At 43.9% G+C, this 19,348-nt stretch overlaps 1 protein-coding gene across 1 annotated transcript in view; it reads right to left on the bottom strand.

Annotated features, from left to right (window-relative positions):
- The window catches only part of arid5b (AT-rich interaction domain 5B), a gene marked incomplete at its 5' end in the record, with an annotated part of 94,108 nt that overhangs the window by 13,823 nt on the left and 60,937 nt on the right, over positions 1-19,348 (bottom strand). Inside the window, 4 exons of the mRNA XM_080021211.1 lie at positions 9,603-9,700; positions 10,458-10,510; positions 11,676-11,922; positions 12,021-12,142. Coding sequence (XP_079877337.1) covers positions 9,603-9,700; positions 10,458-10,510; positions 11,676-11,922; positions 12,021-12,142 — 520 coding nt within the window. The remainder of the gene's footprint in view (positions 1-9,602; positions 9,701-10,457; positions 10,511-11,675; positions 11,923-12,020; positions 12,143-19,348) is intronic.

Here is a 19,348-nt window from a genome sequence, read left to right as displayed (position 1 = left end):
AAGCGTCAGATTTGGCACATATTTCGGTTCATATGTTGTGAACATATTTAGATATGGAGGCAGAACTGGCCCGCGACGCCCATGGCTGCCAAACAGGCACCAACATGGCCTGAATGTTGTGGAAAACAGGTTCTTGTCTCTGATCTTTGGAGTTTTTTGAGTGGTTAGATCTGCCGGAACATCACACACACTTCTTCCCCCTTTTCTTTAAAGAAAAAAAAAAAAAAGAAAAAAAGAAAGACGCTTATTAAAAAGCTTTTAACCCGAGAGAAGATCCAATAAATAGAAGCATGGTCACTTCAGGGTAAGAACCCTCCGCCCTGCCACAAAATTCCCCAGTAGTTTTTGGATTTTTCACCTTAACTGCCCCCATTACTTTAAAAGAGTATTAAGTAGAAAATGATATGCAGGAAATTAGATTTTTCTATTCCAAAAATGAATTATGAATCATAAGGGAAATAGAAGTGAGAATGAAGAACAGAGCGAGCGAGTGCAGGAAAAAAAGGAAGAAAGAAAGAAAGAAAGAGAGAGAGAAAGAAAGAAAACACAAACCTTGACTACAAATTAACACCCCATAATACCCTCGACCGTGTCCCCAGTGCTCCCAGTACTAGTGCTGCAGTGCTGTCACACACGGCCACTTCACACAGTGGACCCAGCTGGGAGAAGTGTGTGTGAGAAATATCGCGCGCGCACACACACACACACACACACACACACACACACACACACACACACACACACACACACACACACACACACACACACACACACACACACACACACACACACACACACACACACACACACTCTTTAACCTCTTTCTTTTGCTCTCTTTCCGTCTCTCACCAGCCTCCCTTCATCCGCTTCACCTTCTCTCTCTCTCGCCCCCCTCCCACCCTCTCTCCTCCCTTTCTCCCTCCCTCCCTCTCCTTGACTCTCTCTCTTTCTCCCCCCTTTCTCGCCCCCCCCCTCTCCCACCCTCTCTCCTCCCTTTCTCGCCCCCTCCGCCCGCCTATCTCCCCTATTTCTCTCCCTCTCCCTCCCTCCCACTCCCCCCTTTATCTCTCTCTCTCTCTCTCTCTTTTTTTCCAACTCTGCCCTCCTCCCCCCTCTCCAACCTGCTCCAGTACCAGCACAACAAGGTAAATCTCTCTCTAAAGACCACAGCGGTGGACTGTTCAACCGATTAACAGTCCGTTTGTTCTCCAAAATACTTTAAAGCCATGTGTGTTTTGTCTCACTCGTGAGACGGGAGAAATGGCTGTTAACAGCCACCGTAGATTTAAGACGGTGGTTTAACACTGAAATGCTTCACCGAGTAAACCAACCGCTATTCCACCAGCGAAGGCAGTCGGCGGAATCCAAACCGCCGTATGTATTTGTTTTCATATTTTTATTTTACATTTTTATTTAATATACACTTTGCGGAGGGATGAGGAGAAAGGTAAACAGGGCCATTTATGCTTTATCCGCATGGAACAGTCAACGGGGAACGAAGCAAGCGTGACGATGTGTTGCTATGGTGATGTACAGACTGCAATAAAATATATTAAACTCAATGATTTTGTGTCTGTGATCGAATATAAGAATAATAGTCGTGCATGGAGCTATAAAAACGCGGCTTTTAATTGAACAATACGCTTTTTAATATTTTATTGCAAACTTAAATGGACTTAAATTCCCTCCAAAACAGTGAAAGGAGACATGGACTTGCTGTATCCCCCCCCGTGTATATTTGTGGATATTGTTATGCAGCTTCAAGAGAGAGAGAGAGCGTGCATCTCAACGGTTGATCACCTGGTTTCTTTGCACTGGCAATAGAAGCTGTTCTTTTATTATTCATTATTCATATCCAATTATATTATTATACAAGTGATGACGCGCAGCCGCAACTTTATCCCCGGATCCCAACCGCGCCACGTAGGTCCAAATCCTTCCTCGCTACAGCCACCCAACAGCCTCCATGCAATCAATAAACAGAAGAGAAAAAACAACTTTTATATCAATCCACGGGTTTTTATTGAAGCCCTTGAAGTGCGATGTTCCAGAGGAAACGGCGTCCACCGTCCCTGCACATTCCCGGCGGCCGCGGCGCACGTTCCTCGGTTCCGCGCTTACGTAACGTCCGGCTGTAATTCGGCAAAAAAGTTTCAATATTTGAACGTTGACGGCAGGTGTCGTGCACCGCTGCCGCTGTTCTCTGCCGGGCTGCCGTCACGCATGAAAATGCCCAGTGAATATATCTTTAAGATGTATCTCGGGATCGTACTTCTGGAACATTACCCAGGAAAATGTGTTACTTGTCTGCTCCGATAGGATTTTGGCATTTAGCGAAGAATCGGCTGTGGTGAGTAGGTGCGGTACTCGTGAAAACGGCACGAATCATGAAAATAGGAAATTGGGATATTTGAAAAGACAGTTGCGCTTTTCTTGGTGGAGGCACACGACCGAACGGCTCTAAGGGGTTATTACATTATCCGGCCGTTATTAAATCATTACATATTACGGGGCTGATGGCTGATAAACAGGCCGAGATCAGTTTGGATGATTTATCAGCCAATTACGGCGGCCGCCGCTCGCAAAGCGCCGCCGCTCATAATTAGCGGCAAACTGCCGATGTGAGGCGCCGCGGAATGTCGCCGGCGCACCGAGGCGTTGATGAACGGCGCGGTGCCCTTGAAAGAAGCGAACGCTCCACAATTAAAATGCGAGTTCCGTTCGGGGCGGCGGGGCGGGCGCCATTTACATACGTTTAAATGGAGCCCGAGAAACGCAAAGTCAGCAGCTGTTTATGCAGCGGGCAGGTCTGCATGCGGAGGGATTTTAACACGCGCAAATGAAAGGAGACGCACAAATAAAACAGCATACATTATCCCATGCAGCATCTGTAGCATATATATGGGATGTATCGCATTTTACCACATTTGGTTCGACATTTGGATTTCTTTTCATTTGATTTGTGATGGGTTTTGCTCTGATTTTAAATTCTCTTAACAGTCAGACTGCGCCTTATTCATCTCCGCCATGAAGCACTTTGCATTTATTAAATTAGAATTATAATAAGGTCTGGTTTTAAGGTACAAAGAGGCAGAGAGCAGATATATGTAAAAACAGGAAGAACGGGTACTCCCTTTCATCCTTGGGGACTTGACATTGTATTGATTCACCAAACAGGAGGAAATGAAGAGCAATGTTCCAATAAGGTTCGGGCTGTGGTGGGTTCTCAGGGAGAGCACCCTTAACAGACATGAGCATTTCATCCATCCACTGACATTATAGCCATAGACATTACTGGGTTTCTATTTTGAAGCGGGCGGTATTACTTTGTTTTTTTATTATTTTTAGACATTATCAATAGAAATCACAATATCTTAGTTTAAATCATATCTTAAAGGATTTAATTTGGGTGTATGGCTATATGGCAATGGTAAAATATGATTTAAATGGTCTATTTATTTATTTATTTATTTATTTATTTGTTTGTTTGTTTGTTTATTTGTTTATTTATTTATTTCAAAGAAAAGTCCCCTAAAATATTTCAGACCCAATTCGTCACCCACTTTTGGGTCACATTCCTATGGTCTTTGCTTGCGGCTTCAAAAGTGCCAACTCGGCAGATTTTTTTTTTTTGACAGTTTTATTTAAAAATACATCCACCGTTGTGCTCCTGTTTTGTCCCGGGAAACCCCTAACTTCCCCAATCCTCTTCTTTTTTTTTTCTTCTCCTTTTTCAAATAACAAGCGAAGTTGCCAGATGCAGACCGCTCGACATGATACACACTCGACAGCGTCCTCCCAATGCAACCTGGCAACCCAAAAGTCACTCGATTAGAGGGGAGGTTGCACGTTCGCTGTAACCTACTATCAGTTCATGTTGTCAGCTTCAAATCATCTGCTTTTAATGAAAGGGGGCAGCAGCTCAGGTGGCGGAGCAAGCAGGTCGTCTGGCGATCAGAAGATTGTCGGTTTGATACCCGGCTGGCGGCGTGCTTTTGTGTCAAGACACTTAACTGCTCCCCAGGGGGGGGCCCTATGAGGGTGGCCTCCCACCTCTCCTACATATGTCAGACACTAGGGTGGGTGAACATGGATTTTCATAAATCTCTGTCTCTACACTACCTCTCTTTCTACATATATTAAATTTTGTCTATTCTTTTTTTTTACATCCTTGAGTATGTCAACATACCAACACGCAATTCTTCACATGTCAAAGCCTCTTCCTCGACGCGGGAGCGCTTTAAGAAATGCGGAATTCACCCGTTTTGCACCGGCCCCGCGCACCTCGCCTCCGGGTGCTCGCGCGGCGGCGTCGCCCCCGGAGCGAGGGGCTCGCCCCGCGGTGATGAAAAAAAACGAGGCGGGCGGCCGCGGCGCCTCTTGACCTCGGTAAATATTGAAAGAGGGCCGGGTCCTTCCTGCGGCGCCTCCGGAACGTGACTCACCGCAATCATTTCGGCAGCCCTTTGAACGCCGCCTCAACTTGATCTCCCAGGACGCGGGCGCCCGCAGCCGGAGCATCGGAGCGCGCGCGCGAAAGTTTCAATGTTAGAAGTCACAGTTGAAGTTTTGCATTTCTATCTATACATATCCGTCCATTTTTTGGGTTACTTTTTGGAACATTTTTTAATTATTTTCTTTTCTTGTACCACTGTGTTCCGGGGGGTGAGCACAGAACTCCTTTTGAAAGCCGCCAGGATTTTTAGATTTGTCCTTGAAACAGGGAGTAACGGAATCGCCGTCAGCTGTTACAAGATGGAGATTACGTCCCAACATAGGGAAAACACAAAAGAGAAAACAAAAAGAAGTTAGTGTTTTGTCATTTGCAGCACTGCACAACTTAAATCTTTTTATCTCTCGCCTGTCAGTCTTCATCTCCCTGTGCGTTTGTTGATAACGATTCCTGCTTCCACCGCATAATTCTTATGCAAATGACCCGTAATAAAATAATTAGATCAATCAAAAATCCAATTAGTTTTCTGCCTGATCATCAGATGCCTACATGTTACTCCATGAATAATAATAAAGTGAAAAAAAAACAAACAAACAAAAAAAAAAAAAACCCCAAAAAAAACAACAATAATTCATAACCGCGGTGCACAAACATCCAGGCACACGGGAAACGCAGAAGGAGCCTACAAAAAAAACCAAAAAAAAAACCACCACCGGCAAAGTCAGAGACTTTGAGAGTCCCCAGGAACGGAGATTTATCTTGGAATGTCCTTTAAACAAACACAGGGATAGCGGTGGAGTAAATCAATGTAGATTTTATTTAGGGGGGGGGGGGGGCTTTTTCGAGGACACAAGATCAGGCCTCATCTCCGACTTTTAATCCGGACTAACTGAAGTGGCTTGTCTCCGTCACGGTCTAAAATAGTCTCAGACTCGTCGGGAGCTTGGTTTAAAAAAAAAATTATATATATATATAAATAAAATAAATAGAAAAAATCTGATTCCAGAAGGAAGGTGAGAGCCAATCAAGGGGCTAAGTCAGGGGTCTCAAACTCGCGGCCGACATTTTGTGGCCCCCTACTTGACATCAAAGTTTAGTGTTAGTGTAAGGGTTTTTCTCACGCGCACCTTTTCGCCGCGTCGATGCCCTGGGCGTTTTATTTTTATTTTTTTATCACTTATGGGCTACCATAGCTCAGGCTCGTGACAGCTTCCGGTGGTGTTTGTTGACAAGTTAGCCAACGCGTTAGTCACTTGGCTGAAACGGGATTCCGGAGTGACACCAAGTGGAAGGAAAACACATCCTGTCACCCAGTGCAAGGTACAGAGGACTGAGGAAGTGGTCGTACTCAACAAGAGTAATCAGCGACCTAATAAAGACAGCAGAGTGTTGCAATAGGAAAGGGAAAAGAAGTTGTACTCTTTTTTGGAATACTTGAAACCCTTTCTTTGTGGAGTACTTGATGCGGCCCAGCCTCACCCAACCTCCAGCGGCCCCCAGGTAAGTTGAGTTTGAGACCCCCGGTCTAAGTGAAGGTGTAAACGAAAGTCGGACGGAGGCGCGTTAATCTTTGGATTAATGGACGGAGGTGGAGCAGGTCGAGCTGCATCCGACTCGTCCTTCCCGAACTTCTCCGATCCTCGTCTAGGACCGATTCACGGTGAATTAAGCGACGTCTCAGAGAGGCGTTTGTTTGTTTTTTTTGTTAGTTTTTTTTTATTTTTTTATCCTGGATGAATTTGACTGGCGTTAGTCCAGCCCGCTGATCCAGGCTGAGCCCTGTCTGTGAAACCGCCCTATAGTGCTCGGACATCGGTGGCAATTCGAGGCCTGGAGCGAGGCACCGGAGACGTTGGCTTCCTGCTCGCAATGTGAACCTTGTTGTTGTGGTGTGGGCTTGTGTTTACAATACGGATTTAAGGATTCTCCCCCCCCACCGCCACCGACTAATCTATTTACTGACAGTGCGCTTTTTAAACTCCAACCAGTTGAACATAATATTGGCGAAGCCTCAAGGTGAATATCCTGCTGTTTGTTCTAATCTACTTTTTTACGAGCGGTTGTCTGGAATATATTTTAGATATTTGTTTTCCGGGCAGTGGCGATGGGGGAAATTCGATGCTCGGGGGTTTGGTGCGATCCCGGTCGGTTGTGTTTTTTGGGGTTTTTTTTTTTGACACATAAGGAAAAGTACTGAAAACTCTGAAATAAATCTGCACATCAGACAATGGTGTGGAAGTGAAGGTTGAAACGTCGTGCAATGCCATAACTGTGATGTTGAACATCAATTGCATGCAGCGTTTTTCAGTTGCTGTCTTTGCCGAGTGGCCGCTGCAAATAAGGCTGTGTGTGCGTGTGTGTGTGTGCGTGCGTGCGTGCGTGTGTGTGTGCGTGTGCGTGTGTGTGTGTGTGTGTGCGCGCCATCCCTCTTTGCGTTCCTTATCATTCTGGGTTGTGTCCCAGACCAAGATAAAGAATAAAGCAAATCAACTCCGAAAAAAAACAAGAAGCGATTGAGCTCGGGAGCTAGGCTAGCTGAACCCCTCTGCGGCCATGCATTGCGCTAACACAGTTAGCATGCAGCCCATCGCTATCTTTGTGCTGGACGCACAGGGCTAAAATTAGTATCGATCTTCTCATCTGAACCTGTGTAAGATAGACAACATAGGGTTAGGGGGTTAGGGATTGGGGGTTAGGGGTAGGGTTAGAGAATTTCACAAAAAAATAGAGTATGACTTGACAGAGGGTCCAAAAGATCATCAACACAGCTATTTTGACAATCGGAGCGACACTCCCACGGTGCAGAATCTTCTCAGTGTGAACTAAGTGCTGCCTTTTGAAATAAGCAACGCTGTGCTTTCCCATTCCTCATTATATCGGGGAGTATTATGGGGTGCATTATACCTTTTATCATGGCAGATGCTGCTTACTCTCATTGAAATGTGAGAACATTGCACTCTTCCATCACGTGGAACATTCAAAACTCAGCCTCATCAACAAAACCGAATCAGATTAAATGAACTCGAACACAGATTCTCCAACGAAACCCGCATTTGTATCTGGAAGCGAAACCGTCGTGGAGATTTTATCATATGAATTTGATGATACAACTCTTTGTGTTGGCAACTGGAACACATCTTTAAAAAATGAAGCCATAACTCGGTAATTTGTTAACATAAGAACAAGGGGGGAAATAAGCGAGTACAGACTCTGGGGGCAGATGTATTGGGACCCAAGACTGCAGACGGTAGATGAGTACAGATCGATTTAAAAAGAATATAAAAGACGCGGCGTTAATGGCCTTCAGGGCTAATGCGAAAACACGAGATAGGATTATAAGATGGATGTCACTGTTTAAACATTTTAATAGGGAACATTTTAAGAGGGAAAATACGCCAACGAAAAAGAAAATTGGCCACCAAATGGAAATGAAATAGACTGCAAGAAATGAAACAACTGCGGTGGAGAGAGAGAATGAGAGAAACAGGGAGAGAGCGTGAGAGAGAGAGAGAGAGAGAGAGAGAGAGAGGGAGAGAGAGAGCGACTGTGCTAAATGAAGCCCACGGTCTCCTGGGTGCGCCACATGTAATCTGGTTCATTGAGACACAAGCGGTTCCCTTTGCTTCTGTGATCTGCCCGCTTCGGCTCCTCGTTTTGTTTTTTCTGTCGTCCTCCGGGCGTCTCGGGAACGCCTCGAGACGTAAAAAACTGGAATATTTGCCGAGCATCCGATTGTCACGCTGAACCGAGCCGCACCTGGTTAAGCGCTCATGAACTCCCCAAAGACAAAGGCAAACAGCTGCAGTGACTCCGCACAAGACGTAAAAATCCTTCCTCCTCCGGGGCTTCAGAGAGGATCTCAGACTTAACCACACCAAAAAAAACAAAAAACAAAAACAAAACAAAAAAAACAAAAAAACAAAAAACAAACAAAAAAAAAAAAACTGCGACGCTGCTCTGCTGCCGTAAGACAGTTTGGATTAAAGCGGCCATGAAAGGGCATTATATTTAACAGTGCGCGATTAATGGGTTTACTTTCAAGGGCTCGGTTTCCTTCTCAGAATGTAACGCGGCAGGACTAACATTTACGGGGGCGTTAAAAGGGTTCCATTTGGCTTTCAAGTGCTCGGAATGCCCTTTGAAAACCAACTTTGGGATATAATTCACAGATCTTTTTGCAGAAGAGGGGTTGGCGTGTGTGGCGCTCAGTTCGAACCGAACAATACCAGACGACGTGGAAGGTAAATGGGCCGCGTTGATATCGTGCGACTACTCAAAGCACCACGCCTCGCACGCACGCACACACACACACACACACGCACACACACACACACACACACACACACACACACACACACACACACACACCCAGTCAGGCAGACAAAAGGACACACACACACACACACACACACACACACATTCACATCTCTCTGAGGAATCAAAATGCATTAAGAGGACTTATATATTGTAAATACCTCTTGAAGGGTAACTGCAAAGGTTTTATTTTCCGTTTGTTTATTGATTTATTCGATGGGGTTGCCAGGTTCTCATACGAGGACTGAATCGGTTTGTATTGACGGAGAAGAATCGTTTTGGTGTTTTATTCAATGGGTTTGTTATTGCAGGCGCTCCCTCCCTCTCTCCATTCCTCCCTCCCTCTCAAACACACACGCACACGCACGCACGCACGTAGGCACACACACACACACACACACACACACACACACACACACACACACACACACACACACATAAAGGAGAGCAAATTTCTAAAAGGTCACATTGGATTGTTTTCCAAACAACGTCTTTTTTCCCCCTCAGGGGCCTTTGGATGAACCAGTGATCCATGACCCTTTTATTAGAGTTTCAACCTGCGCGAGCAGGTGGATACACACGCACGCACACGCACGCACGCGCTCACACACGCGGGCACACACGCACGCACACACACACATTTATGTACTGGTATCAAAGTGAAGTCAGAGTAAATACACCTGGTAAGTGAGGATATATGTTCCCGGTGCAAATCCAAACCAAAAAATAGTCAATTTGGAGACGGGTCATCACAAGTATAGTAAAACACACACATTCTCACACACGCACGCACACACACACACACACATGCACGCGCGCACACACACACACATACCTTTCATAGTGTCTGCGTGTACAGGTGGCCGCGCTCGTGCTCCCGGGGTTTCCTCCGAGCTCGTCGTAGACGTTTTTCCACTGCCGACGCGCCGTGATCTAGAGCGAGGGAGAGAGGAGTGAACAAACGCAGAGAAAGTTTGAGGATTCTGGGGGTTCAGCGGGGGGCAGGGGAGAAGAAACACACAGACACCCGTTTCCTTTTGATCAGTCAAACCTGCTCCCTCTCTCCCCTCCGAGGACCATGAAAGAAATAACGGCGAATTAACACACAAATTTATGTTGCCATTTATTCTCAGCTGAGCGGGAGATGAATATCGGTGTCAGAATGTGGGTCACCCTCATCTCCCATTCTGCCTGTCCTGGAAGTGGATTACCATTCAAATACATAAACATGAAGATAATGTTTTATGAAAAGCCTCGCGAAGCGACGCCGGATTCTGTCCCTGGCGTTGCATCAGCGCCGGCGCGGCAACAAAGATTTCATCTGAATTTTGAATAAATCAAAGTAATGCGCCGCATAATGGATTTTGAGGCCGCTCCGCAAATTGATGCCTAACAAAAAAAAAAAAAAAAAGAAGAAGAAGAATAAAGAAAAAAAGAAAAAAGAAAAAAGAAAATCCCCCACGGGATAAGACACGGTAATCAGTTGGAGAGAGAGGACAGAAGAATGCGGCATTTTCAATTTATTTAAATCATTTGGCTGGCTTATTTCAAGCAACCGGGCAGTGCTGCGTTGGCCCAGTCCATTAAGGGCTTTTAAAAACACACGCACGCACGCACGCACGCACGCTCGCACGCACACACACACACACACACACAGGTGCACACAGGCTTTACTTTGTTTCAAACTCACCAGTTCATATCCCCCGAGCTTCTGAGCGGCTTGGAACATTGTCCAGAGATTTACTGGAAAGCAAGAACAAAATTAAAAATTAAAAAGAAAACGAGCCACAGTGAAGTGAGTCACAGTCGACCAACTCCATTTAAATTCCGTCCGGTGCCTCAGGTGAAGGTAAGGTGTTTTTGTTGGAGTGATTGCCAGGCTTTGTCATTCAAAAGATTGCATGTGTTATGACATAATCAACATTTTATTCGGCGGTGGGATTTAATATCCATTTGTATACGCGTCATACATATTCCAAGAAGCCAGCGCTCCCGTTTGGGGTAAACACCGGCAAGATGAGGTAGAGCGTGAGCCCAGCAGCGACCTTGACATTGATTTAGATGCTCCGACGAACCTCGGAGTGAGGGGAAGTCAATGGAAAAATAAAAATGTTCCTCACTAGAAATACATTGTATATACAGCATAAGTCAATACACTTTTTTTTTTTTAAGCGGTTTTCAAGTTTCAACAGCAAAGTTTATTTCTTCTAAGGGGGGTCAATGCTGTAACTTAGAAAATGACAAAACACTTGTAAAAAAGGATATAATAAGCCCTGTCCACACGTACATGGACATTTTTGAAAACAAATTATTTTTTCAGCGTTTTGGCCTCCCGTCCACACGAAAACGGGGTTTTAGGTCACTGGAAACGACGCTTTTGGAAAACGGATTTTTCAAAACTCAAAACTCTGTTTTCCCTGTATCCTTATGTACGAGTCAAACGGAGCTTCTTGAAAACGCGGACATCAAGATCTGAATTCGCAAAGAGGCTCAAGGCGCATGCTCCTAAGGTTGTTCTGTGGTGTCTGACGTCAAGTTTTATGATCGCCATTACGGCCCGGCATGCTGATGTGAGCCTTTTAAATATTTTTTGCGCTCTCCTGTGGATGGAGAGATCTTCTAAAATGCAGTTGGTAAAGACAGGACGGCGGGAAGAAATTGTTTTCGGAAACATCCATAAACGTGTGGACACGTATTATATTTGGGGCTGTATTTCCTCCTTTTTTGCGTTGGAGCCAAGGTTTGTTTCTTAAGGCTCCGGCTGAGTTGAATGCACAGATCGTCCGGCGAGCGTAAACCCAAACTCGAGGTTTTCAAATCGTCCCCTTGGGGAAACCAACGGGTGACTGCGCTTCGAACCCCCCCCCCCCCCCCCCCACCCGCGCGGAAGCCCCCGGGGCCGACTCACTCTGTTTGAAGCCGAGGTACGGGATCCGCTCGATGGGCGTCTTCCTCTCCTTCATGTACTTGTAGAGACACACCAGGAAGGCCTGCTCCTCCGCCCGGCAGTCCTCCGGCTCTCCCCCGCCGCCTCGCCCTCCTCCGCCCCTCTCCTTCCTCTGCTCCGAGGACTGCAGCAGCGCTCTCTTGCTGATGTGGCCGCTGTCGCTGCTGCTGCCTCTGGATTTGGAGATGGCCACTCTGTCCACTTTCACCTGGAGATCAAAAATAAAAGAGTTTGGTTGCCCTCCCGTCTTCCTTTTTCCGGCGAAGGAGCCGGCGGAGCCGCCGTCGGAGGCGTTCGGCGACGAACCTTGAGGCGGTTCTTTCCCTCTGTGGCCTCCTTGACCTCCGACCCCTGCCCTGGACCTTGGGAGTCCCGCCGCTGTGACAGAGACGGCCTCTTCTTCCTTGGACGGCCCTTCAAGTTGGGAGCTGAGGACAGAGGAAGGGAAGGGAGGGAGGGAGGGAGGGAGGGATGCCCTCTGTCAATCCAAAGACACCAGACAGGATACGAGACAAAATGTGCGTGTCAGGTGACACCATTGAGAAACAACTCTTTAAAGGACGTGGGTGTTTAAAAGGAATTATTCGGTCTCAAAAAGGTCCTTGAGAAGAGGGTCTCAGGACGATACCAGATGTGGAAACAAGTACCCAGTGTGTCCTGTTAGGGACACGTCAACGCATCAAGATTCAAGATTCAAGAGGTTTATTCATCACATACATATACATACTTTCATACATACTGTATATGCAGTGAAATGTCAAATATGCAGTGAAATGTCAATATGCAGTGAAATGACAAGCTATGAGAGCTATGAGAAATGAGAACGTGGAGATCTCCATCCTCTGTCTTCCAGAGCTGCGCCGTTATTTTCTTAATTTCTTGCAACACGGTAGCGAGGGCGATGAACTTAACAGAGGGACACAGTCGACAAATGCCAAAAATCTTTTCACCGTATTCTGCCCACAGCTCAGTTTACACAGCGAGAAGACGCCTCCGAAGAAGCCCAGGAAAAAAAAAATATATATAAAAAAATATATATATAATAATAATAATAATAATTAATAATAAAAAAAAAATATATATATATATATATAAATAGATAAATAAATAAAAAAGGGCCACTTTTCCGTGTTAAAGAATGACAAAGCAAATCCGCAGGGGACGGAGAGATAGTAGTAGCTGTGTGCGTTAGAGTTAGGTAATTGTTTTAAATCCCCCCCTGTATACCGCTATCATAAATTTCCATGACATTTTTATTGCGGAACAGTAAAAATAACTTGTCCTCACGGTAGCTGGGGCATCCTTTTTTATACCCAACTGCGCATGATAATCACTTTATGAATTATGGGCGGACTGTTATCAGGGGTGGATATTTCATTTCACTGTTGAGGGGGCAATAAACAGAAACATTTATCAAAAGCAATTCCTGATGGGGACACAAAAACCACTGTTTAAATGTATATGGAGGAAACTCTTATTACTACTGTATATACTGGATAGTCAATGGGTAAATAACTTAAGGGTTGTACAGCATGCAGGTTATTTACAGTGGCAGGAGAGAAGCAACAGCCATTAACTGAACTCAAGATAATAATGAGATTTTGTTTTCCCCCAAGAAGCAGATCTCTAATGTTTTGCTGTCAACGTGTAAAAGTCCAGAGTGCCACGAAGCCTGCCAGAAACACACTTAATATTTTAAATTCCCTGCCTGTTGTAATGATGTCTTTTTTATGAATTAAGTCTTATTTCATTTCATCCATTATCATGGCATGTCATGTAAAATGGCATACCATTTTACATGACAAAAAAAAATACTTTGAATCTAATGACGCAGGGCAAGTTAATATTTCATGATATATTATAGAAATATCACTGTTGCAATCTACAAAATAATATAGGTAATTGGTGTGAAAACCCACATTTTTAATTTAACCAAGTATCCTGTGTCATGAATACATGTCTGGCATTCGTAACAAACCAAACCGCTCGAAAATCGGTGGGAAGTTCAGTGAGTTGAGTTATGATGGTTTAAATAGTGGATGGACCTCCTTCCACTGTAGACACACATGCATGAGGAGACGCGGCTGCCCAGGAGCACAGGATTCACCTTGTGTGTGTGTGTGTGTGTGTGTGTGTGTGTGTGTGTGTGTGTGTGTGTGTGTGTGTGTGTGTGCGCGCGCAGCACGGGAGCCAACCACTGTGGGGCATATGAGGGGGTGGGAGGAGGCTTAAAAGTGCATTGTTTTCCGTCTATAATGAGCACATGTGATTTCAATGCATATTATTATTATTTTAAATTAGTATTTAAAATCATATAGTTATGTTTAGGGTGAGGGCTTTAGCAGACTCTCAAAAGGGGAACATATATTTATCTGTTAATGGGTGAAATCCCTGTTAATACACTTGTGTTCTTGCGTCCACTGAGTGAGTTGCTTTGTGCTTGCCCTCGTTTGTTTGTCACCTTCTCACTTAATGGCATTGCTCGTTCTAAACGGCGCCGTTTCTCACACAATCGAGTGAAACGCTCCAGAAGTAAGGCGATTAATAACAGGAATAAGGAGGGAGGGAAGGAGGGGGAGAACGAGAGAGAGAGAGAGAGAGAGAGAGAGAGAGAGAGAGAGAGAGAGAGAGAGAGAGAGAGAGAGAGAGAGAGAGTAATGACATGAGCAAGCTGTTAACAAACCCAAAATCAAAGCGGGGACTCACACCACCACTTCCACTCCACTTCATTAGCTCCCTCGCTTGCTCCTTACTCATCTGCTCATTTTAAGGAGATCATGGTCTTGGCTTTGTCACTCAACCAATGTTTTTATTTCCGTTGTTTGCAATTATGAAGTATATATGATAGTAATGTAGTTACTTGCGTTATATTTGGCATAGTTATACATTTAGTTATTTATTTAGTTATATTTTATATTGTTATATGTTTGGTAATAAATAATTATATATATATATATTATATATATATATATATTATTTTTTTTTTCTCGATTATATATAGTTATATATTTTTTTATATTTGATATTGTTATACATTTAGTTATTTATTTAGTTATATGTTTATATATATATTTTGTAATTAATATAGTTATATATGTAGTTCTATGAAGTTTTATAGTTATATATATATGGGGGGATATAGTGTATTTATCATAAATTAGTAATGTCATTCTCTATTAGATTTTATATGGTTATATATTTAGTTATCTATTTAGTAACATGTGATATGGTTATTTATTTTTGTTATATTTTTATCTAGTTTTTAAAAACAAACTGGGGCAACACAACCTGACAACCTTTACTCTCTCTGTTGATCTTCCCCTCGTTCCATTCCTTCTTTACCCACATTCTGTTTGTTTTTTTTCCTCCCCTGTTCCTCCAAGTTAAAGTGACAGAATTCATTATGTCGAACGTGCATAATTCATATTTTAACATACCGTGTTCGACATTTTCTTCTGTGGATGTGGACGCCTTCATACACATTTAATGCAAGGTTCTACTTTACACTGTTATATCATGTTAGAATGTTGGGAATATGCAAGTTAAGGGCTACATACTTACTTGTTTTTATAATATCACATATTGTGCAAACCATACATGTGGTATGACAACGCACGCACACGCATGTGTGTGTGTGTGTGTGTGTGTATGGGTGTGTGTGTGTGTGTGTGTGTGTGTGTGTGTGTGTGTGTGTGTGTGTGTGTGTGTGTGTGTGAGAGTGAGTACAGAATGTTAAAAATGCACTCGGTGCTGTTTTGTATTTCATGGTTTTAAGACTCCATCAGAGGAATCTATTCTTGTGCTAGGCGTGGGGCCAGCCATCCTGCAGGAATCTCAGCGCCTCGTCTAATTAACAATGTTTGTCGAGTCTCACTTATCATTAAAAAAATGTCCGTCTCAGTTGAATAAACGCAGCATTTGTTGATCTTGGAAGGAGCGTTTCTCCTTCTTCATTAGGTTTGAGGTGAGTGATTAGAGATATCGGCTTACTTAGAAAACAAACACGCTCTCACCCTATTTCGGAGAACATTCCGAAAAAAAAATAATAATTGACTCTAGATAAAAAAAAAAGCCTAGTAATAGAGCGAAAGGTGCGAGGTTGCAAGCGCGGGTGAAAACGTGGACATCATTCTATGTTCGTTTATGTGGCGGCTTTCACCCATATTATTGTTGGGACCAAGGAAACGTTGGTTTGGTTAAAATTGGACAAACGGCCGAGGAGGGAATGTCAATGTTTGTTTTATCGAAAAAGTCAAAATGTTGGAAAAACTGATTCGGCGGAAGTCAATGTGCAACTTTGGACTGATGGTGGCGCTAGACACACGGTCCGATTGGTCCAAGATTTTAGATTAAGTCTATTGGGATCAATATCCATCAGTGTTGCAAATTGTGAAAAGGCAGACCAGGCAGAACATGGCAAAACCAGAAAAACTGCAGTCATAATAATAATAATAATAATAATAATAATAATAATAATAATAACAATAGAGTGACACACACCTTCTGTGCTTAACACCCTGATAATAACCAAGTTATGTACAGCACATTTTATACACAACCTGCGACTCAAAGTGATTTACGATATAATACAATAATAGAAGGCCATCAAATAATAATCATGATAAAAAGAAAACAAGCAAAATGCAATTAATGTAAACAAGAAAATATTAAACTCTATAAAGAATCATCATCATTCCTCGGGGAATTTGAGGATTCTCAGTCATTATTTCTCTGGAATTGTTGGTCTCGAATTATTGGTCTTGAACTGCTCCAATAAATTCTCAAATATATCCTCACAGTAGCAGCACAGAGTTGTAAACACCAGCCTCTATTGCATATTGTATTATGTTATAATCCACCAGAGGCGGCGTGCAGGCCTCCAGGGGGAATTTCAACCGCTCTCGGATCAGAATATTTCGTGGTCACAGGTGTGTGCACTCGCTGGATATTTCCCGACGACCGCCATTGTTGCAGAGCTGCTCCGACTCGATTAGCAGAACTATCCATTCTCCGCATCCAGATTGGATTTCCGTGCAACCCTTTATTAACCGCGTGTGTGTGTGTGTGTGTGTGTGTGTGTGTGTGTGTGTGCGTGCGTGTGCGAGTGTGTGTGTGTGTGTGTGTGTGTGTGTGTGGGTATATCTCCCGCAAATGCTGCGGCAGCCTCAGGCCCGGGCTCCATTGCTCCCTGATCCTGAGCTCTGGATCTTATTTACATCTGGTACCTGGGTGATGTGGAGCTGAATCGCTTTCGGTTACAGACTTAGAGACGGAATCGACGTCATCATGATTTCAATGTCATTGTCTTTTAGCTCCGATGATTATTTATTTGTGAAGCACTTTCTAACGGTGGGTTTGGAAAAGCTCTCTATAATTCAAGTGATTCTTAACCTTTTTCATATCAAGGACCTTCAGTTTGATACACATTAGGCCATTTCATCAGATTTGATCTCTGGGAGGATTTTTAGCGGTAGATATGGTTTAGTACCAAACTCCCAGTGTAGCTCCAACAGTGGATTAACATGGATTCAATAGGAAGCGTGCACTTATGGCGAGCCACAGCATGGCCATACTCTGTACCAATGTGCCTAGTGTAGCTCTACTGTCATTTTGCTGGGGACCCCCTGGAACCTGTTGAAGGACGACTGGGGGACCCCACATCTACGTAGAGCCACTGATATAAATAAACTTTACTCACTTTTGCTATTTGTAGGGACTTGTATTAGGGCATACAATACATAGACAGTACTATACACTGTATACACGCACGCACGCACGCACGCACGCACGCACGCACGCACACACGCACACACGCACACACGCACACACACACACACACACACACACACACACACACACACACACACACTCTAACACTGTATACACTATATGGAATAATGAAATAATAAAGAAGAGGCAACCAATTTTAAAGATCCATAAGTGCTTTGTAATTTCGACATCTACCATTGTGCCGGGCATCACTGGCGGCAGACAGAACTCTATCCTATGTATCTGTTTATCTCATCTAGATCTTTAAATATCTTTCCCTGTACTCCTTAAAGGCCCTCTCCTCTCACACGACCTTCTCTTCCCACAGCGGCACCCTCTAGTGGTCTAAATGATTTCTGTACAGTACGTCTCTGCAAGCGGCTGGCAAAAAGCATGACGTCACCTCTCCTCCAGTCAGAATGAATTAAGACTCGTTCTTGGAAAGGAGAAGCGACAGAACAGCTGAATGCTGTGAACAAACAGTGTTTTGGAATCCGTTGGTTACGACGACTTATCACTTTTATTATAACAAACCTCAACAACACCACTAAGTGATAGACAAACAGCGAGGTGGTGAAAGAGTTCTACTGTATGTTCTCAAAAAACCTCGATCAGAGGACGGGATGAGCACGGCTCGTTTTTTATGTATTCACTGAGTGCCCCGGCCCTCCGCACAGCATCCATTTTTAATGGCGATCGCCCCTTTGCAGTCCTGTTGCTCAAACAAATTCATCGACTCCATTCGCTCGGTTCTGCCTCTAAGTAAAGTCCTTCCCTCGCTGGTTATTGCATAATGGCCGAATGAAAGCAAAAATATGTCACACACACAAGCCTGAGTTTATTAAAAATGTTTATTTCAGATAGAAGTTTATTCCGACTGCAAGCGGCTCGACTGGTTTTCTTAAATCCAACATAAAACCAGTGAGACGCACGAGGTGCAACAGTCTGAACACAGTGCCGCGCGTTTGGAGAAAGTTGCGGCCAAATTTGGTATATTGGTTCTATTTTCATGGTAGAGAGATCAAGGTTTTTGAAAAATATAGTCATTAATTTGTTTACAAATTTTAGTGTGTAGACAATATTTGACTAAACGTATGCCCAAGATTCAACCCCTGCCATGATCTCTGGCCGGCGCCAGTGGGGGTCTAGCTCCCCAAGTTGGGGACAGCTGCTAGGAAGTAAGGATTTTTGAGCGTATTCTGATGGATTTCTTTCACAATTTGTACAGTTTCAACACTCATGTCGATTTTTGAACCAATACTAGAGTAAACATACGCCTCAAATCGACCCCTCCTGCGAGCTCTGGCGACCACCTGTGGGGGTCTAGCTCCCCAAGTTGGGAACCACTGCCTTGGACGGCAGAAGTACTGTAGAGTGTGTGTGTTGATATTTACCCACATAGACTATCATGAAATCAATAATATGGCAAAAAAACACCTGTGATCCTGTTTTATTAAAATAACTATTGTTAATATCTGGCATATGCTTACTGTTCAATAATACAAGGTAGACAATAGACAGTTCATTAACTCGACAATTTGAATCCTCCTTACCCCCCCAAAATGAATCACTATCTGCCATTAATTCTGAGGTCAATCCAAATGAGGAGGAAAAAAATTCCTATATTTTTATTAGTTATGTGCCTGTAACCTCGAGAGTAACTTGCTTTTATGCTGCTTAATACGCTTCCCATTGTCCGTCCTTGGCGCCGCATTTCATTTATTCTGCCCTTCTCCTCCAAATTGTTTTCAGTGTATCATCAACTTAAAAAAAAGCTGGGTCGTGTGCTTGGGAAAAACTGATGCTCTAAACGCAGTCCCTCTAGAGCCACACACACACACACACACACACACACACGCACACAC

Source organism: Zeus faber (assembly GCF_960531495.2).
Source record: "Zeus faber genome assembly, chromosome: 20".
Classification (NCBI taxonomy): domain Eukaryota; kingdom Metazoa; phylum Chordata; class Actinopteri; order Zeiformes; family Zeidae; genus Zeus; species Zeus faber.
The sequence above is the reverse complement of the archived record's forward strand: the minus strand, read 5'-3'. Positions and strand labels throughout refer to the sequence as shown.